Source organism: Eriocheir sinensis, chromosome 11 (assembly GCF_024679095.1).
Source record: "Eriocheir sinensis breed Jianghai 21 chromosome 11, ASM2467909v1, whole genome shotgun sequence".
NCBI lineage: Eukaryota > Metazoa > Arthropoda > Malacostraca > Decapoda > Varunidae > Eriocheir > Eriocheir sinensis.
In genome coordinates, this window is record NC_066519.1 from 13,919,969 (window position 1) to 13,947,210 (window position 27,242).

The 27,242-nt window shown below is 42.7% G+C and overlaps 3 protein-coding genes and 2 non-coding genes across 11 annotated transcripts in view; 1 reads left to right on the forward strand and 4 right to left on the reverse strand.

The window, feature by feature from the left end:
* Nucleotides 1-1,570: 1,570 nt before the first annotated feature.
* On the reverse strand, nucleotides 1,571-7,265 carry LOC126996909 (uncharacterized). 3 transcript variants are annotated; one of them, XM_050857836.1, is made up of 3 exons: nucleotides 6,283-7,265; nucleotides 3,578-5,682; nucleotides 1,571-1,983 (listed from the first exon to the last, which is right to left on the reverse strand). In XM_050857836.1, the coding sequence occupies exons 2-3, from the start codon at nucleotides 4,398-4,400 to the stop codon at nucleotides 1,670-1,672; spliced, it is 1,137 nt and encodes a 378-aa protein (XP_050713793.1). In that variant the 5' UTR covers nucleotides 4,401-5,682; nucleotides 6,283-7,265; the 3' UTR covers nucleotides 1,571-1,669. The 3 variants fall into 3 exon arrangements, with proteins under 3 accessions (XP_050713793.1, XP_050713792.1, XP_050713791.1); XM_050857835.1 differs by lacking the exon at nucleotides 1,571-1,983 and having other exon boundaries at nucleotides 4,748-5,682; nucleotides 6,283-6,527; nucleotides 6,594-7,265; XM_050857834.1 differs by lacking the exon at nucleotides 1,571-1,983 and having other exon boundaries at nucleotides 4,748-5,682.
* A 2,341-nt stretch (nucleotides 7,266-9,606) lies between these two features.
* On the reverse strand, nucleotides 9,607-9,678 carry Trnaw-cca (transfer RNA tryptophan (anticodon CCA)). The gene has a single exon. It is a non-coding gene; the product is annotated as a tRNA-Trp (tRNA).
* Nucleotides 9,679-9,979: 301 nt separating this feature from the next.
* Nucleotides 9,980-10,052, reverse strand: Trnak-uuu (transfer RNA lysine (anticodon UUU)). Its single transcript has one exon. It is a non-coding gene; the product is annotated as a tRNA-Lys (tRNA).
* A 1,932-nt stretch (nucleotides 10,053-11,984) lies between these two features.
* LOC126996908 (arylsulfatase H-like) lies at nucleotides 11,985-25,828 on the forward strand. Of its 3 annotated transcripts, none has more exons than XM_050857832.1 (12): nucleotides 11,985-12,106; nucleotides 15,513-15,855; nucleotides 16,649-16,752; nucleotides 17,412-17,537; nucleotides 18,263-18,432; nucleotides 18,925-19,086; nucleotides 19,382-19,614; nucleotides 20,021-20,196; nucleotides 20,480-20,664; nucleotides 21,123-21,234; nucleotides 21,393-21,573; nucleotides 22,507-25,828. In XM_050857832.1, the coding sequence occupies exons 2-12, from the start codon at nucleotides 15,530-15,532 to the stop codon at nucleotides 22,643-22,645; spliced, it is 1,914 nt and encodes a 637-aa protein (XP_050713789.1). In that variant the 5' UTR covers nucleotides 11,985-12,106; nucleotides 15,513-15,529; the 3' UTR covers nucleotides 22,646-25,828. The 3 variants fall into 3 exon arrangements, with proteins under 3 accessions (XP_050713789.1, XP_050713788.1, XP_050713790.1); XM_050857831.1 differs by lacking the exon at nucleotides 11,985-12,106 and adding an exon at nucleotides 12,201-12,354; XM_050857833.1 differs by lacking the exon at nucleotides 11,985-12,106 and adding an exon at nucleotides 14,254-14,339.
* The window catches only part of LOC126996907 (nuclear factor of activated T-cells 5-like), a 60,781-nt gene continuing 57,470 nt past the window's right edge, over nucleotides 23,932-27,242 (reverse strand). For all 3 annotated transcript variants that reach the window (XM_050857829.1, XM_050857827.1, XM_050857830.1), the window contains one exon: nucleotides 23,932-27,137. In XM_050857829.1, the coding sequence (XP_050713786.1) occupies nucleotides 27,133-27,137 (5 nt within the window). In that variant the 3' untranslated portion in view covers nucleotides 23,932-27,132. The remainder of the gene's footprint in view (nucleotides 27,138-27,242) is intronic.

Genomic DNA, 27,242 nt, shown 5'->3' on the forward strand with positions numbered 1-27,242 from the left:
CACGGTGAGCTTGTTACATCACTATTGTTCCTGTGCTGATTATTATGAGACACGGAGACTTGCTTGTGTTGATGGCCGGCTGGAATATTCTGACCTCATTTTGTTTGACCGAAGAGAGCTACAAGGGGCGTATTCATAAGGACATATTTAACAAGGATTTCGTAGGAGTTTGGGGGCATATCCATGGGTGGTTTTATGACCCTGGTGGTGGTTTGACCCTTTTTCTGCATTTTTTTTCTTTACATCAAAGGACACGGCTCAAGGGCAACAAAAAGAGTACAAAAAAGCCCGCTACTCTCCGCTCCCATCAAAGACAAAAGATAAAAATAACGTCTATAAGAACCGGATTGATCTCTTTTTCGGCCTTTGGCAATAGTTGATGTGATGGTTTGATGGCGTCCGGCGTGAGGGTATACAAAAGAGCTGTCCATTCCTAGCTAAGGTGTACTACTTCCGCTCTGAAAGGTGAGTCTTCATCTTATATTGCCATTACCTATTGTTTTGTTTTGTTTCTTCTTTCTTCCAATTGGTAGTAGTATTTTAGACAAGGAGCGAGACAGTCGGGAAATTCCGCCCTCCAATGGTTTGCTAATTTTCCGTGTTAGATTCGGGCATTACAGTCGACAAATCCTCCTTTTTCTCTTCTTCTCCCTCTATTCTTTTTCCCATCGGCGTCCTGAGTTCACGATACCATGATATGTTTCTTTCCTATTTCCTCTGCTCTGGTGTCGCAAAGCTGCCAAGTCTTATTTCGATGTAAATATATTTGGTTTCGCTTTGGTCTATCGCTATATACTATACCTGTCCCCCCTCCCTCCTCAAACATATGTCCTGGCAAAGTGATAGATCTTCAATAGGGAGCGCAATGGGGTGAATTTAATCTACTTGACAGGCGTGTGAGGTGGAAATGAATTAGGGCTTGAGTGAAAGTGAAAAGAACGAGTGAGTGAAGGGATGAATGAATGCGTGAATTAGGGAAAGGAGGGAGGAAGGAGAAAAGGAAGAAATGACGGAAGGAAGGAAGGAAGGAAGGAAGGATGGAAGGAAGGAAGGAAGGAATAGTGTTAACAGTGTTGACAGAAAGAAGAAGAAAAAATGGTAACGAAAGAAAACCAGGAGACTTATTAATAACAGAGAGATAGAGAGGAAAAGATAAGTGCAACAAAGACGAAAATAAAGCAATGAGTGAAAAACAAAGTAGACAGAATAAAGAAAAGAAAAGGAAAGGAAAGGAAAACGAAACTAAAAAGGATAAGAGATAGAGAGAGGAAAAGATAAGTGAGAGAGGAAGAGATATGTGAAACTAATAAGAAAACAGAGGAATAGGAGGAAAAGAAGAATATGAAAAAAAAAAATAGAAAAGAGACAAATAAGGATTACGAAGACAGGAGGTGAATAGAGATTGATTACACATCGATTCATCAATCTTATATGAGAGCAGCTGTCATGGTGTTGGATCCTGAAGCCGGTCGAGTAAATAGATTCAGGTCATCTTCCTCCCTTAGCTTTAAATACATGGACATCACGTGACTCAGGAGAAGGATTTAAATGAATATGTATGAAATTTGTTTATTCATTTATTTATTCACTTATTTATTTATTTGTCTTTCTTTTCCGGCTGTTCTAAATAAGTACTGCTGATGTTGTAGTTAAAGTTTGCAACCAAATGTCAATATCGCGACGGCCCATTTGAGTTCTTATATGGAGCCGGCCTCGGGGTTAGGTACCCATCATCGTTCACTTCATCGTCGTACAAAGACCCGCTCATCCTCAAGTAGCCATCGTTTTGCCCTGCGTTTTGTATCCTCCCCACTCTTGCAGCTCCCGCCACAACGGCCCAGCGTGGCACGAAGTCCATAATCTCTTCATATATGTTATCCTCGTCCTCAACCTCGGTCCTCATGCCCTGGGAGGCGTCCGCTCGCTGACATGGCGGGACGATGGGTCGGGGAGGGTCCACCACGTTGTTGTGGTAAATGGGCTCTGCGGGAAGAGGGTTACCGTTATGACTACGACCACTACGACTAAGGGGAGATAGAGGTAAAGGTAAAATTAGGGACACACGCCGTAGCTGCGCGTGGCTGCGGTGCTCATCTCCGTCACACTGTTCCTTGAGCCTAGATAGATAGACAGTTGATAGGTAGATAGATAGATAGAGTAGGGTGACAAATTTAAACTCTTATGTGACAACGCTGTTCATTTCATTGTGTGAACACATATACACACACACACACACACTCTCACACACACTCGCAGGCTTCCCGTTTCCCGTCACGGATATCATCGTTAGAACTAATCTCGTATTCTCAGACGTTATCGGCTCATAGCTTATATTCCCATAGACCACAAAGGAGAAAAATCGGGTTCCCATGAGGGTTTTTCCACATTCAAGGAGCAGAAGCCTCGTCAAACTGTCACTAGGCTTAAGAGACAGAGAGATAGATAATATACAAAGACAGAGAGAGAGAGAGAGAGATAGAGACAGATAGAGAGACAGAGAGAATATACAATGACAGAGACAGACAGAGAGAATATACAGACAGAGAAAGACAGACAGAGAAAATATACAAAGGCAGAGAGAGAAAGACAGAGAGAATATACGATGACAGAGAGACGGACAGAGAGAGAGAATATACAAAGACACAGAGGGAGAGACAAAGACAAATAGAGACAGATTAAAACTACCCATTGAAATACTCACAACCTCTAGGAAAGCTTTATGAAATGTAGGGGGTGGTGAAAGCCCCAAAATGTTATAGAATACGGGTTCCAGTGGTAATGGCAAATAAATGTACGAGAGGAGACAGGTCATTGTGGCTGTTTTTGTGTTCCATGGTCATACAGAACTAATGAAATGTGATAACAATAATAATAATAATAATAGTAAGAGGATATAGAAAAGAAGAAAAAGGGAACAAAAAGGAAGAAAAAGAAAATATTTATAGTAGCCTAACTAGAAATAAAAATGAAAGAAATACTAGGCTAATCTTTACTATTATTATCAGTGACTAACCTTCCATATAGTAAGAGGAAGAAGAAAAAGAAGAAGAAGAACGAAAAAGGAAGAAAAGGAAAATATTTATAGTAGCCTAGCTAGAAATAAAAATGAAAGAAAAAATACTAGGCTAATCTTTTCTATTTTTATCAGTGACTAACCTTCCATATAGTAAGAGGAAGAAGAAAAAGAACGAAAAAGGAAGAAAAGGAAAATATTTACAGTAGCCTAACTAGAAATAAAAATGAAAGAAAAAATACTAGGCTAATCTTTTCTATTTTTATCAGTGACTAACCTTCCATATAGTAAGAGGAAGAAGAAAAAGAACGAAAAAGAACGAAAAAGGAAGAAAAGGAAAATATTTACAGTAGCCTAACTAGAAATAAAAATGAAAGAAAAAATACTAGGCTAATCTTTTCTATTTTTATCAGTGACTAACCTTCCATATAGTAAGAGGAAGAAGAAAAAGAAGAAAAAGAACGAAAAAGGAAGAAAAGGAAAATATTTACAGTAGCCTAACTAGAAATAAAAATGAAAGAAAAAATATTAGGCTAATCTTTTCTATTTTTATCAGTGACTAACCTTCCATAGTGTCTCGTCGCTGCCGGAAACGCTTCACCACACACACCACCACCACCACCATCACCACCACCAACACCACGAGGATCACCACCACTCCCATATATAGCCAAGTTGCTGTGCCCTGTGTTGCATCGGGTGGGGCTGAGTGCACGGCAGGATTTGTGTAAACGGCCGCGGCTGGGACAGGGTATGTGGCTGCAGGCTTCGGGGTAGTGGTGGTGGTGGTAGGAGTGGTAGTGGTGGTCGTTGTGGTGGTAGTGGTGGTGGTGGTTGTAGACTTCGTTGATGGTATCGCATTGCAGTCGTCGTACCCCCGTAGAGCCCCGTTTGGTACCTCGTCAGCGGGGCAAGAGAGAGGATGGGTAAACCTCCAGCTCGAGGGGCCGTGAGCCACAACATGAAGTACCAGCGGGCGAGGAATGCGTCCTTTTTTGAAGCAACTGAGACGGCATGTGCCACTCCTTAGCTGGAAAAATAGAAAATCATTCTCGTCGTTGTTCTCGCGACCGTTCACCACCACCAGGAACCTCCACCACGACCCCTGAGGAAGGCAGTCACTCAGCGGGAGCCTTGCGAGGTGACGATTAAGAGAACCTTCCTGTAGACTGACTCCTCGAAACCCTCTCTTGGGGTACACGAACAAACTTATGTTACCGTAGTTATCCCACATATATTGAGTCTTAATGGTCTTGGGTTCCTCTGATGGTGTGATGGATATGTTGGCAGGGCAGCTCAGGGCCATGACGGGCCTGGGGGAACCTCCTGGCGCAGGCACCGCCGAGGCCAGAAGCAGCAGAACTGGCGGGAGCGGCGACGGCGCCATGAGTGCTGAGGGCGAGTTGTGTGTGTGAGTGTGTGTGTGTGTGTTCAAGCTGGATATATGCCGGACATCCACCTCCGGCCTCCGTTACTTTCCTTCTTCTCTTTCTCCTCCTTTTCTTCTTCTTCATCTAGGACAGAGGAATAGAAGGAAGCAGAAGACTAGGAAAACGAAACAGGTAGAGAAAAAGGGACAGAAATAGAATAACGGAGACAGGAGGTAAATAGAGATTGACTACACATCGATTCATCAATCTTATACGCGGGCAGTTGTCGTGGTGTTGGATCCTAAAGTGGGCTGAGTAAATAGATTCAGATCCTCATCCTTATGTAGGTATAAATAAATGGCTGTATGTTTATTTGTTTATTTATTCATTTATTTATTTGTTTGTCTTTCTTTTCCGGCTGTTCTAAGTAAGTACTGCTAAGGTTATGGTTAAAGTTTATAGGTGAATTTTTCCTACTCGTCTTCATTATCATATCATTATCATCGTCATCGTTTTCCATCTAATCCTCCTTATCATCACCCTTATTTTCATCATGGTCATTGTCATCGTCCTCCTCCTCCTCATCATTTCCGTTCTGGTCACCATCGTCAACATCATCAGCACAGGATGTATGAGACAGGCAGCTATATATGGCGACCGAGCGACGAAAGAAACGTTTACAAAAAGTTATAATCATGCCTACACCTTCAACACCGCCCCCCCCTTTGTGTTCTCAGGGAGCGGGCCTCGGGGTTGCGTATACGCACCATCATACACTATATTCATCATCGAAGGAAGGTCAAGCTCAGGTAGGCGTATCCTCCCTTCGTAGGTCAGTAGGTCACACCACTACGGCCCAGCACGGCGCGAAGTCTGCAATCTTGGGAGTTCCTAGGGAGCGGGCCTCGGGGTTAGAGGCCCACCATCAGCATACACTACATGCTTAATCATTCACGCTCTTGTAGGTTCCGCCACGACGGCCCAGCGCGGCCTCGAAGTCTAAAATCTCTTCCCATTTGGGTTTTTATCGGGGAGCCGGCCTCGGGGTTAGGTACCCATCATCATCCACTTCATCGTCGTACAGAGACCCGCTCATCCTCAAGTAGCCATCGTTTTGTCTCATTCCCGCCCTTGTAGGTCCCGCCGCGACGGCCCAGCGCTGCGCAAAGTCCTCAATCTCATCATATATGTTGTCCTCGTTCTCAGCCTCGGTCCTCATGCCCTGGGAAGCGTCCGCTCGCTGACGTGGCGGGACGATGGGTCGGGGTGGGTCCACCACGTTGTTGTGGTAAATGGACTCTGTGGATAGAGGGTTACCGAGTTACCATTACGACTACGACCACTACGACTAAGAGGAGATAGAGGTAAATGTTAAGTTAGGGACACACATTATAGCTGCGCGTGGCTGCTGTGTTCATCTCCGTCGCACTGTCCCTTGAGCCTAGATACATTGACAATGCTACTTGAACGAAGGGGCTGGGCTCGATTTTTTTTTCTTACCAATTCATCGTTCATAGCCACCTTACCCTCCCCACACCTCCCTTCCCTGCCTCTTTTTACTTCCTATTCCCTTTCTAGCTGGTCTCCTTTCTCCATTTAATTTTCCATCCCTCCCTCCCGCCTTATTAGGATTCACATCCCTCTCACTTCTCCCCCACTACCCAGCCTTCATCCCCTTTGACTCGCTCCACTTTGTTTCAAGGCCTTCAGAAACATCATTTTACCTTAATTTCCCCATCCCTAACTCATTTCTTCACTTCCTTCTGTCTCTCTCTAGGCTCAAAACTACCCATTGAAATACTCACAAAGTCTACGAAAACCTTATCAAATGTGTGTGTGTTGGCCAGAGCTGAGCCTAAAATTACCAGAAATAAATTATCATTATCATCGGTGACTAACCTTCCATAGTGTTCCTTCGCTGCTGGAAACGCTTCACCACCACCACTATCAACAATGGCGTCATCACCAACACTGCCGCCACCAACACCACGATTATCACCACCTCCGTATATAGCGAAATTGCTGTGTTCTGCGTTGTATCGGGAGGGGCTGTGGCGGGGGGGGTGGCTGCAGGCTTAGGGGTAGTGGTGGTGGTGGTAGGGGTAGTGGTAGTGGTGGTGGTGGTGGTAGGAGTTGTGGTAGTGGTGGTGGTGGTGGTGGTGGTAGTGGGAGGAGTGGTGGTAGTGGTGGTGGTGGGAGGAGTGGTGGTAGTGGTGGTGGTGGTGGTAGTGGGAGGAGTGGTGGTAGTGGTGGTGGTGGGAGGAGTGGTGGTAGTGGTGGTGGTGGTGGTGGTGGTAGGGGTTGTAGCAGTCTTCGTATTTGGAAGCTCCTTGCAGGTGAACTCTTGGTCGTAGCCCCGTGGAGGTCCTCCTGGTACCTGGTCAGCGGGGCAAGGCGAAGGATGGCTAGACTTCCAACTCGAGGGGCCGTGAGCCACAATATGAAGGTGCAGCGGGCTAGGAAAGGAGCCGGGTTTGATGCACATGAGAAGGCAATTACCACTCCTTAGCTGAAAATCAAACTGCTCCTTCCCATCTGAGAACTTATACCTCTTCACCTCCAACAGGAAGTACCACCACGACCCCTGAGGAAGGCAGTCGCTCAGCGGGAACCATGCGAGTTGGCGATGAGAATCTCCTTCCTCTAGATTGATACCCCGAAAGCCTTGCTCGGGGTTCACAAACAAATATATGTCCTCGTAGCTTCCCATCACAATTTCAGTTTTAATCGTTTTCGATTCACTTAATGGTGTGACGTATATGTCGGCGGGGCAGCTCAGGGCCATGACGGGCCTGGGAAAACCTCCTGGTGCAGGCACCGCCGAGGCCAGAAGCAGCAGAAGGGGCGGGAGCAGCGACAACGCCATGAGTGTGAAGGGCGAGGTACGTGTGTGTGTGTGTGAGAGTGTGTGTGTTTGTGTGTGTTCAGACGGGTAATATCGGACGCTTTCCGGATATCCACCTCCGGCCACTCCTCTTCTTGTTCTTCTTCTCTCTCTCTCTCTCTTCCACGACGATCTGCATGCTTTGACCTGATCCGACCACAAGAGTGACTGTTAGGATGTTATTTAGGACCCTTTCTGGATATCCATCTTCGGTCACTCCTCTTCTGTTCTTCTTTTTCTCTTTCTCCACGACGAGCTAACCTTGACCTGACTTGACCTAAAGAGTGACCGCTAGGGTGTAGGGGCTAGGGGGTCACTGTAGGCGACGCGTCCTTGGGTCAGGGGCGGGTCACTTCAGCATTGCCACATTCGTAGGGCAATGGAACTATATTTTCTTCCTACTTAGATAATGTGATTAGGCAGTAGTAGGCCTATAGGGTGAATATTTCTGATAAGGGGGTTTGAAGATGCTCGTTGTCAGGGAACCAAATATGTGTCCAAAATCGTGAAAAAATACCATCTTGATAATAAACCATGTGTGAAACTAACCATGGGATGTGAATTCAGTCATATTTTGAGCCCTACACAAGTCTATGGTTTTCCGGGAGGTTTGAGGATTAGAAAACTTTAAAATAGTAATCAGGAAACCAAGTATGTCAGAAATGTGAAAAAATGGCATCTTAAATAATAAGCCACGCTTGAAACTAGTCGCGGGATGTGTTCTAATGGTTTGCTTTGTCTTTACACTCTTGTCTATGATTTTCCGGGGAAGTTTAAAGATTAAAAACACACAAAAAAATACGACAGCAGCATGAAACTAGCCATGTCAGGTTAGATTTAGGTTAGTTAGGTTAGGTCGGGTCAGGTTAGGATAGGTTAGGTTAGGTTAGGTTAGGTTAGGTTAGGTTAGAATTAGGTTAGTTAGGTTAGGTCAGGTTAGGTTAGAATTAGGTTAGTTAGGTTAGGTTAGGTTAGGTTAGGTCGGGTCAGGTTGCGTTAAAACTAGGTTGGTTAGATTGATTACGATAAATGATACCCTTCGCATACTACTGTTGATTGTCACTGGTGGGGGGTGGGAAGGATGGGGGGGGGGAGCGTACTCTCGAATTTTATAGTAAGTTTTGTGGCTGTCACTGGCGATCACTAATATTCCTCCCATTTGACAAGCCAACACGATTCATCCTGGTAGCGGCTGTTCAGTTCGAGAGTATAGGGCGCGCGGTAGTTCTTTTTTGAGAGTTCACCAGCTGCTCCCAGGGTAGGTATTCTCAGACGCTTCCACCTCCCATGTAATCTATTTGCAAAGGCTAAAATGGAGTTTAATCGGCTTTTCATGGGTGTTTTTCACGTTTAAGGTAAAGGAGAGGGGTCAAACTACCACCAGGGTCATAAATGTACCTCTGAAAATGCCCAATACCCCTTCAGAAACCCAGTCAAATGTGAGTGTGTAAGCGGCGAAGCGTTTGAGAATATGGTCCCAGAACTGCCTTATAGAATCTCTGTGAAGCGCTCTAACAAAAACAAATTTTGACTTCGTCCCCACCACAGACTCAAGCGAATTAGGCCTATGTTCTCAGACTCTTTCGACTCTCACAACAACTATTTTCAAAGGCCGCAAAGAAGAGTATAGTCGGGTTCTCATAATCTTTTCGCTTCACATTCATGGTGCGGAAGCCTTGTCAGACTTTTACGAGGCTCTTAAAACTACCCATGGAAATACTACTATCCGCAGCCTATACAAAAGCCTTATCAAATGTGGGTGTGTAAGCCTTGAAGTGTTTGAGAAAATGAGCTTTAATGCGACGAGGACATCGGTGAAAAATAGGTCCCTCTGAGAAATGTATAGTTGACGGGGTAACTTACGTAAACTTAGCTGTATCAATGCCCGTCCGCGATGTGAAAAAAACAACTGCCATTATCATTTTCGTTCATTATATGCAATCATCCGTAAATGTAGGCGATTTTAAGATGAACAGACACGAGCGTTGTACCACCAGCCACTCCTCTGAACTTTTATTTTATAGGAGCAGTGAGTAGCGGGCTTTTTTTCATTATTGTTTAATCTTTTTTTGCCCCTGATCTGTTTCCTTTGCTGTAATAATAATAATAATAATAATAATAATAATAATAATAATAATAATAATAATAATAATAATAATAATAATAATAATAAAATCTTCTGGGACTCGAACAGGAACCGCACGTGACCGGTGTAGACCCCTATTACTGTCTCTCCTACTGATCCCTCCCCCGCCGAGCCGCTCTCATCAATACGCCTGGAAATATGGGGGAAAGGTCGAAAAAAATTAAACTAACTTAAAACTTATGTCCAAAACTAATGACCCTGGAGTGACTCGAACACCCAGCCTTCTGATCTGGAGTCAGACGCGCTACCATTGCGCCACAGGGCCGTAGTGGTGGTAGTTGGGCTTGATTGCAAAATTTTCGCCAAAAAACTCGTCTTGATTTTTTTTTATATATTTTTTTTACAAAGGTGAAATCTCGGTTTGATACTCAGTACGTCATTCACAGTAACGTTTCATTAACATAACGACAACAGCTACCTGGAAATTGACGGTGATATTCTTCGACTGTAAAAAGGTGACTTGTACGTCGTGTTATATTTGAGGCCATTGCTATAGGTGAATGATTATAGACACATTATTAAACACCTAAACATAAAATAAAAATGCACTGCAAATAAAAAAGACACGCCCGAACAGGGACTCGAACCCTGGACCGTTAGGTTAAAAGCCTAACGCTCTACCGACTGAGCTATCCGGGCTCGGAGGTGGTTGTAATATAATGTTAATTTGTATTGCTTATTGCTTAAACTGCATATGGAGTTAATTACTAACCTGTGATTACTTCATGAATGCTTCGAGGCCTATTACCTGCTTAGTCCATGAACACCAACTCCAGCTATACGGGTAGACCTATATATGTGGCGCGCCAGCCATGCCGGGGGTTAAATTGGGATGGCATATGTTCCTCCCTTCTTAATTTTGTTGTGTGCTTTTGCAACAGTTATATAATAAATTAAGCCATCAAATCAATGCATGCATCAGCTCACCGGGTTAATTGTTTCTGAGAGAGAGAGAGAGAGAGAGAGAGAGAGAGAGAGAGAGAGAGAGAGGAAGAATTAAGAGAAGAAATGGGAAGGCCGGAAAGATAGGGGATCCATAAGGAAGGAAATTCCGAGTGGAGGAGGCCATGGGGACGACCGCAGAGCTCGTGGCTGGAGCAAATTAATAGTACTTGTCATAAAGTATATACTAAACTAAGGATGGGCATTAGGCCTGCATATGGAGACTTTACCGGAAGAGAACTCCTAGAAATTGTATCGTAATAAAATATAGTAATCTTGCAGTAAACGCAGAAGCAGCAGCGGCAGAAGTAGTATATAGTATAAAAAAAATTGCCTGGCAGGATTTACTTAACCTAGAGAGAGAGAGAGAGAGAGAGAGAGAGAGAGAGAGAGACTGTACGTCATGGCGCCTAGGCTGGTTGGTAAGGTTGCAGCTGATTTAATTGGCTACACCGCTATCTCGCGGACTCTCGATCGTGTCAGACCATATTGCGTACTCGAGTGAGACATGTTTCTGTAATATGCCCTGGCTCACCCCATATACGAGAAGTGGCCAGTTTTTGTTTATACCATCAGACTCGGCAGTGACTGTTGAATCAAGATGTATAATTGTAAAAACTCGACAAAACAAAAAAGAAAATGGTTTTATTGTATCGCTTCTTATAGGTCCTCCTCCTCCACACTTTAATTTACACTTCACAGCACGCACTATATATATTTACTTCACAGTGCGCACTTGTAAACTTCACTTTGAACTTAGGTGATTTTCTAGCCTTTTCTCTCTGATTTTGCTATTCTATATGTCCTTTTGCTATTTTCCACTATTACACGTACTTTTCACTCCTTGCACTTAATTACTGCTCAGTGCAGTTCTTTTTTTCCCAACAACACGCCAAGCAAATTTTTGTGTAATTAACTTTTGGCCTTACTACGTACGGGTGCGGTTAAGTGGTTGATGAATGTGAATTTACCGCGGCGAGTGGGTGGAGATCTCGATACTGCAAAACTTACCAGCCACAGGTGCGGTAATGGTTTGATGAATTCCGCCCCAGAATCTAACTACAGTAACGTATATAGTAGCACGACTTGCTGTTTTTTTTTATCTGATATTTTTTCCTTTCTCCGAAACCCTTGGTCGGGCAGCCCCATATCCTTGAGCCACGTCGCTTAAAGTAGGAAAACCCTGCTTACACACACACACACACACACACACACACACACACACACACACACACACACACACACACACACGTATACACACACTGCTGGATTATACAATATGATGATGATGATTGTTGCTCGATCAGTAGTGAAATTTCCATTGGATGAGGAAATTAAAGGCTGGTTGTTCTCCGTCATTTAATCAAGAAGAATAATTAAAAAAGAAGAAGAAGAAGAAGAAGAAGAAGAAGGCAAAGGGAAGTCGGATCGTCATGCAGTTGCAAGGCGGTTCTCTATATAACTAGCAACAAGATCGTTACAAGTTAACCAAATAAAAGCTTCCCTAAACATGCTTTTCACTGTCTTCCAACACTTATGTCATCAACAAAACATTACAGTCGGACACTTGGGTATATAGACTTAAATAACCAACTATACTTTACGTGCTTTATTTATACATGTTCTTGAATTACTTCCCAGATGGAGTGTTGGCAACCCGCTCACAGTAGTACGTGGTGAGAGGGGGAGGGTCAGGTAGATCGGAAGAACCCAGTCAGTCAGGTGTGTTCCGTGCATCGCCAAGGACAGCTGTAAGATTGCTCTTGTATACTGTTATTCTTCGCATGACAACAGAATATTCTAATAGTTATATCGTGGAAAGCAATTATAAGACGCCTCACAAGTACACATTCCTCACGATATGGTTGTTAGGAGAGAGGATAAAGCCTGTCACCTGTTGCACAACCTGTATTATCCTTCATGTTGGGTAATCCCGCAGGTGATCCGGAAAGGTTATACAGTCTCCCATCCTTTGCCGGTCTGACACCTCGATCTCGTGGTAGGCATAAATATAATGTCTTAGGTGTGTTGATCACTGTGTATAGAGAGACATATAGAGTACATGGGAGCATATTCTCAACCTTGGTATATAGGCCTACCTCATTTTTAACCATTTCATCGCCAAAAAGCTGATCGCCAGTAACCAATAACCATGGAAAAGTAATTATTGGATCGTTGTTGAAGTATCCCCGTGAGTCTGTTGACAGTTAAATAGTCAAGTAGCCTATGATATCTGGATCTTAATTGCAAAGGACACCTGTACATGCAGGTGCATAACACGCATATAATTAAGAGAAGTGGATTGCCAGAGCTCCGTGGATAACTTGTACTAAACTACCTCAAACTACCTAAAGGGTCAAGGGGGGACAGCGATTATCCAACTACCTAACACTACTTTAATTCAAGCTTCGTTATTATAGTTTTCGGCAAATGATAATAAGGTTGAGTGCATGATTACGAATTACATCGCCAGTTTCTAGATGCGTATAGCCTACCTATGCCAACTCAGCAATGCCAGTGATATCATATACAACAAGTTAACAAGAATTCAGAGTCCAGGGTCATTCTAAAACATTTAATTCGTCTTCCAAGCATATACATTTGACAAGGCTCTCATGGGAGTTGTGAAGATTTCCTTGGGTGGTTTCGACCCTCGTGGTAGTTTGGCAAAGGCTCTGAACCACCAACTTGAAAAAAAAACTCATGAAAATTCGTTTAATCTCCTTTTTGGCCTTTGGAAATTGATGGTGTGAGACAGAACCGTATGTCGATCAGTAATGTAATACGCCAGTCATGTTATATTATGCTTTCTGTTTCCCTCATTGTGGTTTTGGCGATACGATAGAACTATCTCGTTTGAAGGGGAACAGTGCCACATAACCTTGGCTCGCTTTTGTCCTCTGATGTTATAATCCTAAACTTATTTCATGGCAGTTTCCACGCTTAGTTTTGATCATTACATCCTTCCAGTTGTTTTCCGGGAAGTGTGAACTTTGAATGAAAGAAAAAAACACCAAAAAATAGGAATCCGCTATAAACCGAAATAGATACCGATAAGATTACAATGACAGCAGAGGAGCAATTGATTTTAAGTTGTTTAATGGTATGGTTAAATGTATGTCGAGTTTATGTAGCCCTATATGGTTAATGTACTTCCGATTATCAAGCTTAATTATTGGTAAGGGAAGGATTAATTCGATAGATCCAATTACGATGATTTTCTTCCTCTATTTCTCTTCATTCTTCATCTTCTTTAACGTACTCTCTAAAATTCTTCTTATCATTTTCTTTACCTTCATTCATCTTTTTTAACTCTTCCTCGATCCTTGTATCCTCTTCACATTATCTCCATTTTTTCCTCCGTTCTCATTATCTTCATTATTTCATCATTGTCTTGTTTCAAAGAACTCGTAACCTTCTCCTTTGTTGTTTACTTGCAACAATAAACTATCAATCAATCAATCGTAACCTTCACTCTCTCGGACCTTCTTATCCTCTTCATATTATTTCCATTTTTCTTCGTTCTCATTATTTTCTCATCTTCATTACCTCATTATGCCTTTGAAGCAACTCGTGCCCCTATATATACTTCATTAAATATAGCTGAGTAGCCTATATATATGTGTCCCCTACCATTGTATCTCTTTAGTTTCCTGGTGCTACTTCCACAGTTTTATAATCACACACTGCCTGGGGGTTGGGATGGCAAGCTTCTCCCTTCTCCTTTGTTGTTTTACTTGCAACAATAAACTATCAGTCAATCAATCAATCATTAAATATAGCTGAGTACCCTATATATATGTGGTTTATCGATCAGTAGTAAACAGGGCCGTTAAAACACGAATACAGTGGTAGTGTCGAGTGAGCGAGATGCGGGCCCTTGTTATTCTGGGTGTGTATAAGGGAAGGTTTGTGGCATTATGCTATAGCTGCGCGTGGCCTCGGTGCTCATCTCCGTCGCATTGGCCCTTGATCGAGTCTGTGGTATGTATAGTTATCAATGGGAATGTTTTTTTTCTGAGGTTTATTTTTTTGTGTGTGTGCTGCAACAATGATTGAGTGATATAATGTGTGGCTGTGTATTTTTTTTATACGATGTGGTCAGTAAAATATCCAATCTATCTATACCTAAATATATCTGTATCTGTGTGTGTGTGTAAAGTTATGCTATGTCTAGGCTACTCATAATGTTCTCTATATTGATACAGGGAAGCTGAATTCCTTATTATAGCATATATGTAAAGTACTTAAGATTTTTTGGTGTGTCTGAACTGTATGCAATAACATGAGTATGACATCCCATACAAAAGTGTTTCTTAAATTGAATTGGTCATTAATGGCTAAGAATGTCTCTTGGTGAAATTGCCTTTTTGTCATGCAGCTGGAAGCCTCTCAGTGTCCAAATTATGAACATCAATATTGACTTAATAGCAAATCAGTGAAGAGCTCTTTCCCCAATGAGTAGAAGGTAGCTGAGAGGCCCAGTGAGTCAGCAATGAGGGCTGGGAGGGTGATTGATGCTCAGTGTTCATGATTGACTTCAAGGATGCTCCTGAGTGATGGATGAGCCACACAGATGTTATGGAACCTTCATTAATCAAACCTGCCACTGCTGCTCAGGAGAGATCCAGCTGAAAACTTTTGGGAAAAATAATTTGCATATCGTTTCTCAAATTACCAGATACCTCTGTATATAGTTTGAAATAAATAAAAAACAGGAATATGTAAAAAAAATCATTCATGTCAGGGCCCACTCTCTATTATCTCCCTATTATCTCACTTAATGGGAATGTTCTTGGCATGGAGATTCTACCTTAGCCCTTGAGAAGCCAGCATGCATTGGTTTTATATAAGAAAAATAAAAACATTTATTTTTATTTAAATATATATTAAAAGTGAAATAGAGCTTCTAGATTCTTGTAGCAGTAATAAAATTAAGTACTAGATGCAGATTAGGCTACCTAGCTACAATTGTTACTGTACAATGCTGAAAGTTAAGTCAGGAATTTATATTTTTGGTATTCACTCCTGAAATCCATTAGTAAGCCAATTTCATTCTTAGACTGAGCCAAACCTTCACCCCACACATCCCTATAGACTGAGCCAATTCTTCACCCCACACATCCATGGACTGAGCCAAGTCTTCCTCTCTCACAGATAACCCAGCCACAGACATGAGGTGGTTGGTGACTGCAGTGGTGATTGCTGGGGTCTTGACGGCAGCAACTTCTGGGGTCAAGGCTGCAGATGGGACGGGTAAAGAAGCACCGACAGAGACCAACAAGAAGCAAGAGGCTGTAGCAGGCGTTGACAAGAAGGAAGAGACTGCGACTGGTGCTGAGAAAGGGAAAGAAGAGGCAGTAACGGGAGAGAGTGAGGCTGTAGTGGACCAAAAGCCTCACCGACCACCTAACATAGTGATCCTTGTGGCTGATGACCTCGGTATTGGTGACGTTGGCTGCTTTGGCAACTCCACCATCAAGACGCCTAACATAGACAGGTGAGGAAGCATTTTAGGTGCATGTTAAGCCCTGTAGTTGTAGTAGTTGTTGCTGGTGGTGTTGACGTTGAAGAGAAAAAAAAAGTGTTCAAGTACTTTTCACAGTTTGTTTCAGTCAGTAAATGATTAAAGGTTTTTGAACTATAAGCTTGTATGGAATAATGGTATTTTGTGTTTTGAACTTGTAAGTAAGAGAGTGAGACAGACAGGCAGAGGCAGACAGACACAGATAAATAGAGGTAGTATAGCACTTTAAAAAAATATAACATAGTGTCACCTTATAATAATGATAGCAAGAAAGCAATTACACTCCAGCATAGATAAGAAAGAAGACATTTTATGATGAATTATTATATTAAGTTAAAGCAAAGGTTATCGGCCACATCAGTAATACTCCCCGTCCAACCTCATATAAGGGAAAATAACATTAAATCAAAAGAAGAACAAGAAGAGATCAGTAATTCTCAACTGTGCTTACTAAGGAAGAAGATTTACGGGAAGAAGATTTATTCCTGAGTAGATCAATTTCACATGTGCCTTGAAGGGTGGAAGTTTGCTTTCGGAAGGATAATAGAAGGGGTTTAGGAGGGTTGCTATTAGGCGAATAAAGAGTGAGACTGGTTAAATTCTTGTATCACACACACATGCAGACTCTTGGCTAATCTGTCTGTGCTGTCCATTCATCAGCCTGCAGAGTGATGGTGTAAGACTGATTAAGTTGTCGTATCATACACTAACACACACACACACATAAACACTCTTGGCTAATCTCTGTGTGTCGTCCATTCAACAGCCTTGCGAGGGACGGTGCACGGCTCACCCACCACCTCACTGCGGCTGCCTTATGTTCCCCAAGTCGTGCCGCCCTGCTCACCGCCCGCTACCCTGCACGCTATGGTGAGTGGAAGAAGGGGCAGCAGGTGACACTGTATTCATTGGCATTTAACGTACCTTTGACATCTTATTTTATTCCTCTTTTCATTCATTTTTATTTTTATTTTTTGTTTTCTATAGTTTTTTTTTCACTTTATCATTTTCTTTCTCCCTCTTCCCTTCCCTTCCATTCCCTCCTATCCCCTACCTTCCTTTCTCCTTGCCTCTCTTTCCTTCTCTTCATGTCCTTTCCCTTCCCTTCTCTTCCCTTTTCTTCTCTACCCTTCCCTTCCCTTCTCTTCACGTCCCTTCCCTTCCATCCCCTACCTTCCCTTCTCCTAGACTCTCTTTCCTTCTTTTCATGTCCTTTCCCTTCCCTTCTCTTCCCTTTTCTTCTCTACCCTTCCCTTCTCTTCACGTCCCTTCCCTTCCATCCCCTACCTTCCTCCATCCCTTCTCTTTTCTTTGCCAGCTTCCAGTTCATCCCAAACCTCATTACTTCTATATGGGAGACAAAATTCTCTACATTATTACCAAACCTAGTCTTTTTTAACTTATATTTGTGCGTGTATGTACTTCGTGTCTTGAAGTGATGCTTCCACGAAATGAGAATACCTGTACGTGTTTCTTCCATGCTCTTGAAACTCGCCAACTCCTAACGTGACCCATCCTTATGCTTGCAGGGTTTGAGGCAGACGTCAATACCCCAAGAGTCCCGGCACATGTGGCTAGCAGGGTCAGACTGCCACGAGAGGAGATCACTCTGGCGAAGGCTCTTGCTGCCGCCAACTACACCACTGCAGCTGTGGGTGAGGAAAGGCGTGTCAAGTGCATGTTAAGCTCTGCAGTATTAGTAGTAGTTGGTGGTGGTGGTGCTGATGTTGAGATAAGGAAAAAGTGTGCAAATGGTATACTATGCTGTCATGGGTTTTGTTTGGTCAGTAAGTGATTTAATGAAAGGTTTTTGAACTAAAGGGGCTATTACACTGGACAAGTTTTCTGTGGATCTTCAGTCAAACAACGATTTTTGCTAGCGTGGTTCAAATTTGTTTCTTGTTATTGCTGCTGCTGATGATGATTGTGAATACCTTCGTCCTTTGGTGAAATCTACCGTAGCTTTGGAAGATGGTGGAGACGTCAGAAAACCACGGAAATATGAGAACTGCGCCAGCGGAAATCGTGGTTTGACTGAAGATCCACGGAAAATTGGCCCAGTGTAAAATCCCCATAAGCTTGTATGGAATAATGGTGTTATGTTTTGAATTTGTACGTGAGAGACAGACGCATACAATGACAGACAGAAAGAGACAGACATACACACATAACCAGACAGACAGACACAGTGAGAGACAGACACACAAGATAGATAGAGATGGAGACGCTGACATACACACATAGACAGACAGACAGACATAGAGACCGAGACACACACAGACAGGCAGTAGACAGAAAAACAAGGGGACAGAATTGAACAGTCTACCCATCAATAAAACAAGGTCTTCAGCTGTTCATGATGCTGTATGTGTTCGTCCAGGCAAGTGGCACCTGGGCATGGGCTGTGGGCTGCTCGGGAAGAACTGCAAGGGCCCACAAGAGCACGGGTTCCAGCACTTCTTTGGCCTCCCCTACACCCTTGTCCTGGATGCAGCATCAACTCAGCCATTCTTCTACTTCCCTCTTGATGGTTCAGACTCCTTCTATCAGGTGAAGGCTTGTGTTGTGGTGTGAAAGTATGTGTTTTGGGTTTATTGTATTGTAGAAGAGGCCATTGTTAATATACTTTGGGGGATTTGAAGTGTTAGAGAATGCGTTTTTTTGCTATGTTTCATTATTTTGTGCGGTGCCATGATTTTAGTTCAATCAATCGATCAATCCATTATTTTGTTACGTTACATGTTGAAGAGGATTTGGTAGCTTTGGGCATTGGAGAGTCTGAGGCGGTGGACAGAAACAGTTGGCAGTGCATATCAACCATCTCCTCCTCATACAATTCATACAAAACCATTCCTCTGAGTGACAAATCCTTCTAATATGACAAGGCTCGGGCAGCATTGTGCATTGAAGAGGCTGAGGCAGTGGACAGAAACAGTTGGCAGTGCATATCAACCATCTCCTCATACATTTCACTCAAACCCATTCCTCTGAGCAACAAATCCTGAAGAACTTTGCCTCACCAAGTGTTCACGACCTTTACAGATCCTGCTGACGGTGGCTGTGGCGAGTGTGGTGACGTGGTGCTGGCTGTGTGGTCGTCGGCCTCTCTTCCTTGGGTTCTGCCTCTTCCTCCTGATGGTTACCCTTGCCTGCACCTGGTTCCTCTACACACATTACAGGTTCCACACTAAGAAATGGTGGCAGGTGGGTCTGGAGTAATAGCTTCATAATAGTACCTGAAATAATCAATCAATCAATCAATCAATGCGGACATATGCTGGGGGGTGCGTCGCCTCGTCCACCCTACAAAGATGATAGTGCCTGAATTCGGAGTTTCATCTACTATATTTCCTGCATTATAGAGACTTTATGGTCACGATAGGTCCTCTTCCTCTCCCTTCATTTCCCTTCCCTTTCCTTCTCTTCACATCCCTTCCCTCCCTTCTGCTCCCTCCATCTCCTACACATTGTCACCATACTTACTGGAACCCCTCTGTAGGTGTCCCCATGGATGAACAGGCATCTCAACGAAATACTGATGGAGGACGAGGAGGTAGTGCAGCAGCCTGTTGTGTTGGAGGGCCTCTCGCAGCGCCTGGCCAGTCACTCGGCAGGGCTCATTGCACAGTACGCCAGGGGGGACCGGCCCTTCTTCCTCTACCATTCGTTCGCCCACGTTCACATTCCCATGTTCACTGTACCGCAGATGGCTGGGAAGAGTGCCCATGGAAAGTGAGTATGGTGAGGTCATCTTGGGGAGTGTACAAATGTGTAGTGAGGCTGGAAAGGAAGGTGAATGATTAAGTGTGTGTGTATGTGTGTGGAAAGTAAGTATGGTGAGGTTATGGGAAGTGTATGAATGTGTAGTGAAGGTAGGAAGAAGAGAAGAGAAGAAAGGAAGGTAGTGGAGGGAAGGGACGTGAAGTGAAGGAAAGGGGAGGCAAATGAAGGGAGAGAATGAGGAAAAGAAGAGAAGAGAATGGAAGATTAGGGAAGGGAAATGAAGGGAGAGGAAGAGAAAGAGAAAAGAGAAGGGAGATAAAGAAAATGAAAGAGAAAGGCAAAAGAAAAAGGGTTCCTCTAGGTATATGGCAACAACTCGAGATGAAGAACACACAATAATCAAAGGTTCCTCTAGGTATGGTGACAACGTTGAGGAGATGGATGCTAGCGTGGGGGAGATCCTTGCAGCCCTTCATGAGCACGGCCTCGAGGAGAACACCATCGTCTATTTCCTCTCGGACAACGGAGGGCACCTGGAGGTTGTGGACGAAAACAACCAGCGCATGGGAGGCCACAATGGGCTCTTTAAAGGTTTGATTACGTGGTTGCTTGTGTTTTGGTGAATGGTTTAAAGATGGGCTTATGTTGTGTTATGAAAGGACATGTTGGGGTTTTGTAGTGTTGAAGAAGAGGAGGAAGATATGAGGAGGCCGAACATCACGGAAGAAATGGCTATGGACCGGCAACAGTGGAGGAGGCTCATATCCCGTCCAACCCCACCTTAGGGAATAAATGGACGTTAAATGATGATGATGAAGAAGAGGTTTGCTTGCTCCTTTTACACTAAACGCCTCATTTTCTGGTATACCCACAGGAGGCAAGGCCATGGGAGGGGCTGAGGGTGGGATCCGAGTGCCCGGCATCTTCCGCTGGCCAGGCCACATCCCCGCAGGAGTCACCAGGGACACGCCAACCTCCCTCCTCGACACGCTGCCCACCATCCTCGAGCTCGCTGGTCTGCCTTCCCTTACTGAGCTCCTGCCTGACATGCCCCCAAGGGTAATATACAGAAGTAGTTGCCCTTGTAAACAAACTGCTGGTCATTTTTCAGCAATTTCCAGTTTATGGTGTTGTTGAAGAGGCCTTTGTTAATATTCTTAGTTGTGGGTATTAGATGAATGATTTAACCCCTTGGCTGCGGATTTCATATAAAAAGACCACATAAAAATAAATAAATAATCATTGGGGTCAGCATGCTAGCTTACAACTCCTTTAATCCTGGTCCACTTGATGACACTTTGAGCATGCCTCTTTTTCACATAATCCCAGTTCACATAATACCAAATTGGAACGGATGTAGTTTGTCAAAAAATGTCAAGAAACTCAAGCAAGGAGCATTCATGACAACTATAGGCATGGAAGAAGAAAAAATCAAGCATAACTTCAATACTATAAACTACAGCTAGTGAGGTAAATACTGCTCGAGCTCCTGTCTAATGTATCCATGCCACCAACAGGACCTTGATGGAGTGAGCATAGCTGATGTGTTGACCAAGGGTTCCTATGCTCCCTCACGCACCCTAATCCACCATTGTGGAAAGAGGATTCATGCACTTCGTTTCGTTTATGGTACGTATCTTCAGTCTATTTTTGACCCCACCTTGTGTTTGTGTACGAGAAATAAAGCATAATAAATGTTTTTCTTGATATGGCTCAGATGACTGTGTATAAACTAAACCTGGTTGGGTACAAATATAGCTAAATAAACCTCTTTCTCGGCCCAACAGAAACGAACATCTTCAAGCTAAACCTGGTTGGGTACAAGTGGAAGGCGGGAAGCACACAGTGTGGCTGGGGCAACGTCTTATGCTCCTGCTACGACGTGGAGGATTACGGCCACCTCCCTCGCCTCTACAACTTGTACAAAGACCCTTACGAGGACAATCCCATCCCTCCAGAGAGCCAAAAGTAAGTTCTCGTTTCCTTTGTTTCCCTTCTCTCTTCTCTTTCTCTCACTTCATTTCCCTTCCCTTCCTCTCCCTTCATTTCTAGTTCTCATTTCTTCTTATGTAAATTGCTTGACTTTCCTTAAATTTTGTTTTAAGTCATTTATTATTTTATCAGGATTTGAGTATTGTGTTGGATGATGGGATGGATTGTAAGGCTAATTTTCTTAGTCCTTTTCTTGGATGCTCATGAAATTGACACTAGATTTTCAGGTTAGAGAGAAATATACTAGAGGCATTTGGTTATTTTGTTTCAAGCCAGATTACCAGTTTATCAGGCTTTGAGTATTGTGTTGGATGATGGGATTGTAAGGCTGATTTTCCTAGATGCTCATGTGATATCAATGCTAGATTTTCAGGTTAGAGAGGCATTTGATTATTTTGTTTCAAGCAAGATAACCAGTTTATCAGGATTTGTATGTTGTGTTGGATGATGGGATTGTAAGGCTTATTTCTTTATTATTTCTATCTTACCAGCTGTAGTTTATAGGATGAAAGTCATCTTCGTATTATTCTGCTTCCATGTCCATGTTTATCCAACCTTATTTCTTTTATCCTTTTCATGTGTGTTCATTTGAAATTAACACTAGATTTTCAGATAAAAGAATATTTTAGATTGTCATTTGGTTTGTGATGTGGGGCTAAAAAATTAAGAAATAGAATATAAATATCTTGAAGAGTTGCTTTAGATATCTCTATTTAACACTTATAACAGAGCAAGTCAACCATTATCTTTATTTTCACACAAGTATTCCCCTAGATAGATGATTTCCGAAAGAGCCAGATTTAGTTTCCCCAACAAGTCGGCAAATTGGAGGGTCAATTGGCTTTACTTTGTAGTGACTGCAACTGGAGTTCATGACTGTGCATGACCCCAAGACTTCCTTTGTTACAGGTATAGGCAGATGGTGTCCATAATGCTACAGTTCCTGGCTGAGTGGGAGGCGCGAATACCTTATCCGCCCTCCATGCTAGGGAACCTTCCTGACACTGTGCATATTCCGTGGCTCCAACCCTTCCGCAGCCCTCTGTAACACATCTACGTCTCAGGGGTTAGGAAGTCCTTGTGTTGGTAAGTTGTTGTTGTTGGAGTAGATTTGTTTGAGTACGTGTAGAGGGTCTTCATAGATGGATACTTATTTTTTTATATCCTGTTGATATTCTATTTACACCACCAAGCTACTTACTGTATTTGCTGGTGTATGAGGCAACCCTTAACCCCTTCACTCTCAAGAGGAAATGGAAGAGGATTAAGAGGAATTTAGAGGAGCATTGAGAGGTTTAGAAGAGGATTAATCCTCTTCCATTTCCTCTTGACCCTTTCCATACTGTGATGCCGTGTCTGCGTCACGGATGGAAAGGGTTAAACTTAATAGTAGACCTATGATTAGGGGTTGTCTAAAATCTGGGCTTATGAGGTCCGTGAATGATGGTGAACACTGCCAAACTCAATATTATCCTTAAGTTTCCTTGAACCTTCTTAATCACCTCATTCATATATTTCAGGAGGATATTTGCCTCACTTATTGACTCGACTGTAGTGTTACTGGCTCATGCACACCAGCAAATACAGAAAGCGTTCTTGTTTCTCTGAGCAGCCACAAAACAAACATAATTTCCCTTTACATTGTCAACCAACTGAAAAGCCATCATGGCCCAGTGTTCTATTAGCTCCATAAAATTAATGCATTTCTTTGTTGTGCTGGGAAATTACTTAATAAACATTTAGAATTTAAATGTATTTTTTCTCAGGTAATTTACCAGAATGCATTTTCATGAGAATCCCTTGGGTGCTCTTCAGTGCACTCATTGGCAGCCCCAAGCAGAACCATAAAGGTCTAGGCTCATGCCATAACCCTAACCTCTTATTTGTTTAAGATTAGTTTTCTGGGGAGGGGGTGCAAGCCCCACCCCAAACAGCCTAGATCATGGGCTGGACTGACTGACTGCTAGCCATGGGCAGGGACACAGGACCCGAGAGGATAATTATATCCCCGGCCAGCCAATGGATCCCAACAAATGGGACAAGTACTCACCTCGAGTCCTGGTGGAAGTGTTACATCACCTCATTCCAGGACCGATGATTTTTTTTTCCTTTCAATTAAAAAAAAATGAATGAATGGCACTAAATTAAAAACTAATATAGCTTTTCATCAACTTTGTTCACTTGTAGTTGAAGCATAACGCAGATACATTGTGACAAAATGACGATCTTGCTTTATGAAGCCCGTGTAACCTTTGTCTGCAGAACATTAATTTTTGTTCTCATACTTTTCCTTCACAGTCCAACATTCTGCATCATTTTAAGGTAAAATAGTCATATTAAAGTCATCTTTATTTGTTTAAATGCACAATTTCAGTATTGTAAAGCCATTGATATATGATTCAAATAATCTACCAACAAAAGCAAATTAATGCTAAGTCTTCATGGAACTGTTGATCACTAAGCAGACAAGTGTGCTTATGTTGAGAAACTGTGTGTGAGGCACAGCACTGACTCATGAAGACGCGGCCTCGCTGAGTCTTGGTCCACCTCATCTAAATGTTGACAGTGTGTAGCAACTCGTGTGAACTCAAAGAGAACTGTGTCAGCTTCGTTCAGATTGTAGAAATGTGCTGCTCATGCTAAACAAACCATAACATATTATGCACAATAAAATGTTCACACAAGGTTGGTGTTGGCACAGCTACAACCAACACCACTACAGTCAAGTGCACTGTTGTCCACCATGATGGGGCAACAAGATGCTCTCGATAGCAAAAGTGTTGAGCTACCTCTGCTTGACTCCAGACTCGAGTCACCACCCAGTGTTGTATAAAACACGGATGGCAAAAGCCAGACCGCATGTCAATACAAAAGTATATGAAAATACACTAGTCAAAATATGTTAAATGCCAAAAAACTAAACATTCTTCTGAATAGTCATACATGATTATTATGGAGCACAATGCACTTCACAATGTGGCAAACTGTGAACACACACAACCTTAAAGGTCGAATAATACTCTCGGCTGGTGGCTCAGCAGTGGCCACCGCCACAGCCGCACCACCGGAGACACAGCACAGGCAAGAGATGGTCCACAGACACTGCGGCAATGCACCGCCTCCCTCACGGCCGCAATCCAGCACAACGGCTGATGAAACCTAGTGAATACTTTGGTCCTCTCACTCAGCCTCCCGAAGGTCACAGTGAAGATGAGTAAATATAATATGTACAGAAATTTAAAAGGAAAACATTATAACTGCTTGGTATTTACCTGAGAAAATATCTCTTAAGCCGTCCTGTAAAAATCTGTCCCACCTTGTCAACCAAGTACTTGATTGTGATTCTGCACCAATAAATTGCTGCAACTCTCACAAAACCAAATGCTTGAATGAAGCAAAACCTGTTGCAAGATTCTTTTTAGCATAATAAATACAATTATTATGAGCTTCTAGGAAGACTGAAAACAAATTACATATACGGGTGGGCCTCCCAACACGAGGGGACCACCGCAACAAGGACCAAGGGACTGAATAATGAGGAGCCACAAGCCAAGCCAAGTGAACAAATGGGTGTGGCTGCTGCACCTTTTTCCAAAAGAAAGTGTTTCTGATACCATGAAGGTATTATTGACTTGGCCAGTGAGCCAAGGACAAGGCTCACCATACAGAACTTAAGTGGTTCACTGGACGTATACAAAAATACAGTGGTTATGTATGCGTTCCAAGCTTGGTACAGGGACAGACGCCAATGGATGCCGAGAAGACTTACAAGCATGGGCTTAACAAGTATTGTTCTCACTTTGCACTGAAATTTGTATTGGACCTGCTGAATACACAAACCATTGGCACATAATAGATTAACACATTCAAGTTTTTAAAATTCAAACAAACTTCTCAAATAACAAACTACAAATTTCTGGGATTGATAAACTTCACAAGTCAGGTGTTCAAACAGCATTTCTGCCTCACATACTTTAAATGATAGACCTTTCAGCTTGCAGCTAAAACTTCAGCTCATCCTGTTGAGACAACACAACAAAGTGTCACTAAGAAGATATTGCACAAACACTAATTTGTACTGCCCACTGAAGTGCCTCATAACACCAAGTTCTAATCTTATACTTAAAAACTCAAACCAGTATTTTTAATAATGTACAACTATAGACATCTGTGGCCAGCCCAACACTAGGGGTGCTAAAAAAAAAAAAAAAAAAATTAAAAAAAAAAATAATAATAATAATAATAATAATAATAATAATCCCAAGGGTTGCAAATCTGGGTCAGTTGAGGTCTCCACTAACTCATGAGCCTGCCCTCATATGGTCTTTGTGAGGGCAGTGGTCCTTGAGAAGAACATAACCAGCATGGCTCAGCTCCAAGCCTACTACACATACTAGGTTAACCGTAATCACAGCAATATACATATAATACTAGGTCACCACCAACCATGATGGTAGTCAACTTAAGATAAAGCTCTGGGTTGGAAGTGATGAATTAGACAGTATTAAATGTAGTACTGATGACAAAACTTTGAATTACCGACAAACTGGTCTATTCTTTCATTATATTAATCTCAGTATATTGCTCCTAAAGAGGGCTACAAATTACTTGTCTCAAACCCATATAGCAATGGGTGTAATGAAAACTGATTACAACAGTTTGTTGAAAACCAACTTGCAGGAGAGAACACAGCACATGCATGTCTGTGTGGCAGTCCCTCCCTGCCAAGGTGCTCCACTGTTAATAAATGCACTGGAGTGAGTGGTGACAAGAGACTATTGCACACACATTGAAATGTCAAACAAAAGTCACCAGAGATTACTGCATTTGTATCCCAGAGCCAAAACGGGACATCCATGCAGCTGCCTTGCATGACACAAATGTATCTATTAATATAACTTCATTCCCTGAAGTCTGGCAGAGAGCATTCAACAATTCTGCCTAAACTTCAGTGGTTGGTCCTATACTTGTTTGGAGTTCTTGTTCAAGACTGTAACACTAAAAATACAGAAATACTGGCTGGATTCTCCTACAGATTTCTTCCAACAAGAAACCAGCACTTTAAGCAACAACCGGTGAATTATCTCGGTTTACAGTAGAGTGAGATTAAGACGTGAGAATTGCAATGTCCAATGCTTTGTCAAAGCAACCTAACCACAACAAGTTTTGGGCAATAACATAACATCACAAATAACATTTCTGTACAAAGATATTCTTAAACTTTTCCTTTCACGAATATGCAAGTGCTTACATACAAATAAAAATCTATAAAATAATAAATTAACGGTCTAAAAAGCACCTATAAAAATATACAAGTAGTAGAACACATGGCTTCTGGCACGAAGGGATCTGGTGTCAGCCTCACACCAGTCATGGCACAACAGGCGCCGCCACCGTGTCTTCGCCTCGAGGGATGAGTCTTTGTGCAGCCTGGAGGAAGGAGCAGAGATGCGCCCTTCCCCCTCAGCCAAAGCTTCTCAGTGGCCTCATCAGGGCCGAAAAATGTTCTCATCAGTGGGTCCCCAGCCCCGGGGTTCATACTGTGGAAAGATAATTATTATCCCTCTTGTCATTTATGCAAGGCTTGCCTCATAACTTATCAAAGAATAAATTTAATCTCCCATCAATCTTGTATTATTATAATA

Bases quoted from the DNA above. Each gene is read 5' to 3' on its own strand.
- LOC126996909 (XM_050857834.1), bottom strand. From the start codon at position 7,249: ATGGCGTTGTCGCTGCTCCCGCCCCTTCTGCTGCTTCTGGCCTCGGCG. The intron at 5,683-6,282 runs GTTAGTCACCGA...CTCTATCCACAG, and splicing joins GCGAAGGAACACTATGGAAG to AGTCCATTTACCACAACAAC.
- LOC126996908 (XM_050857831.1), top strand. From the start codon at position 12,276: ATGTTGGGTAATCCCGCAGGTGATCCGGAAAGGTTATACAGTCTCCCA. The intron at 15,856-16,648 runs GTGAGGAAGCAT...TCCATTCAACAG, and splicing joins AAGACGCCTAACATAGACAG to CCTTGCGAGGGACGGTGCAC. The intron at 21,574-22,506 runs GTAAGTTCTCGT...CCTTTGTTACAG, and splicing joins ATCCCTCCAGAGAGCCAAAA to GTATAGGCAGATGGTGTCCA.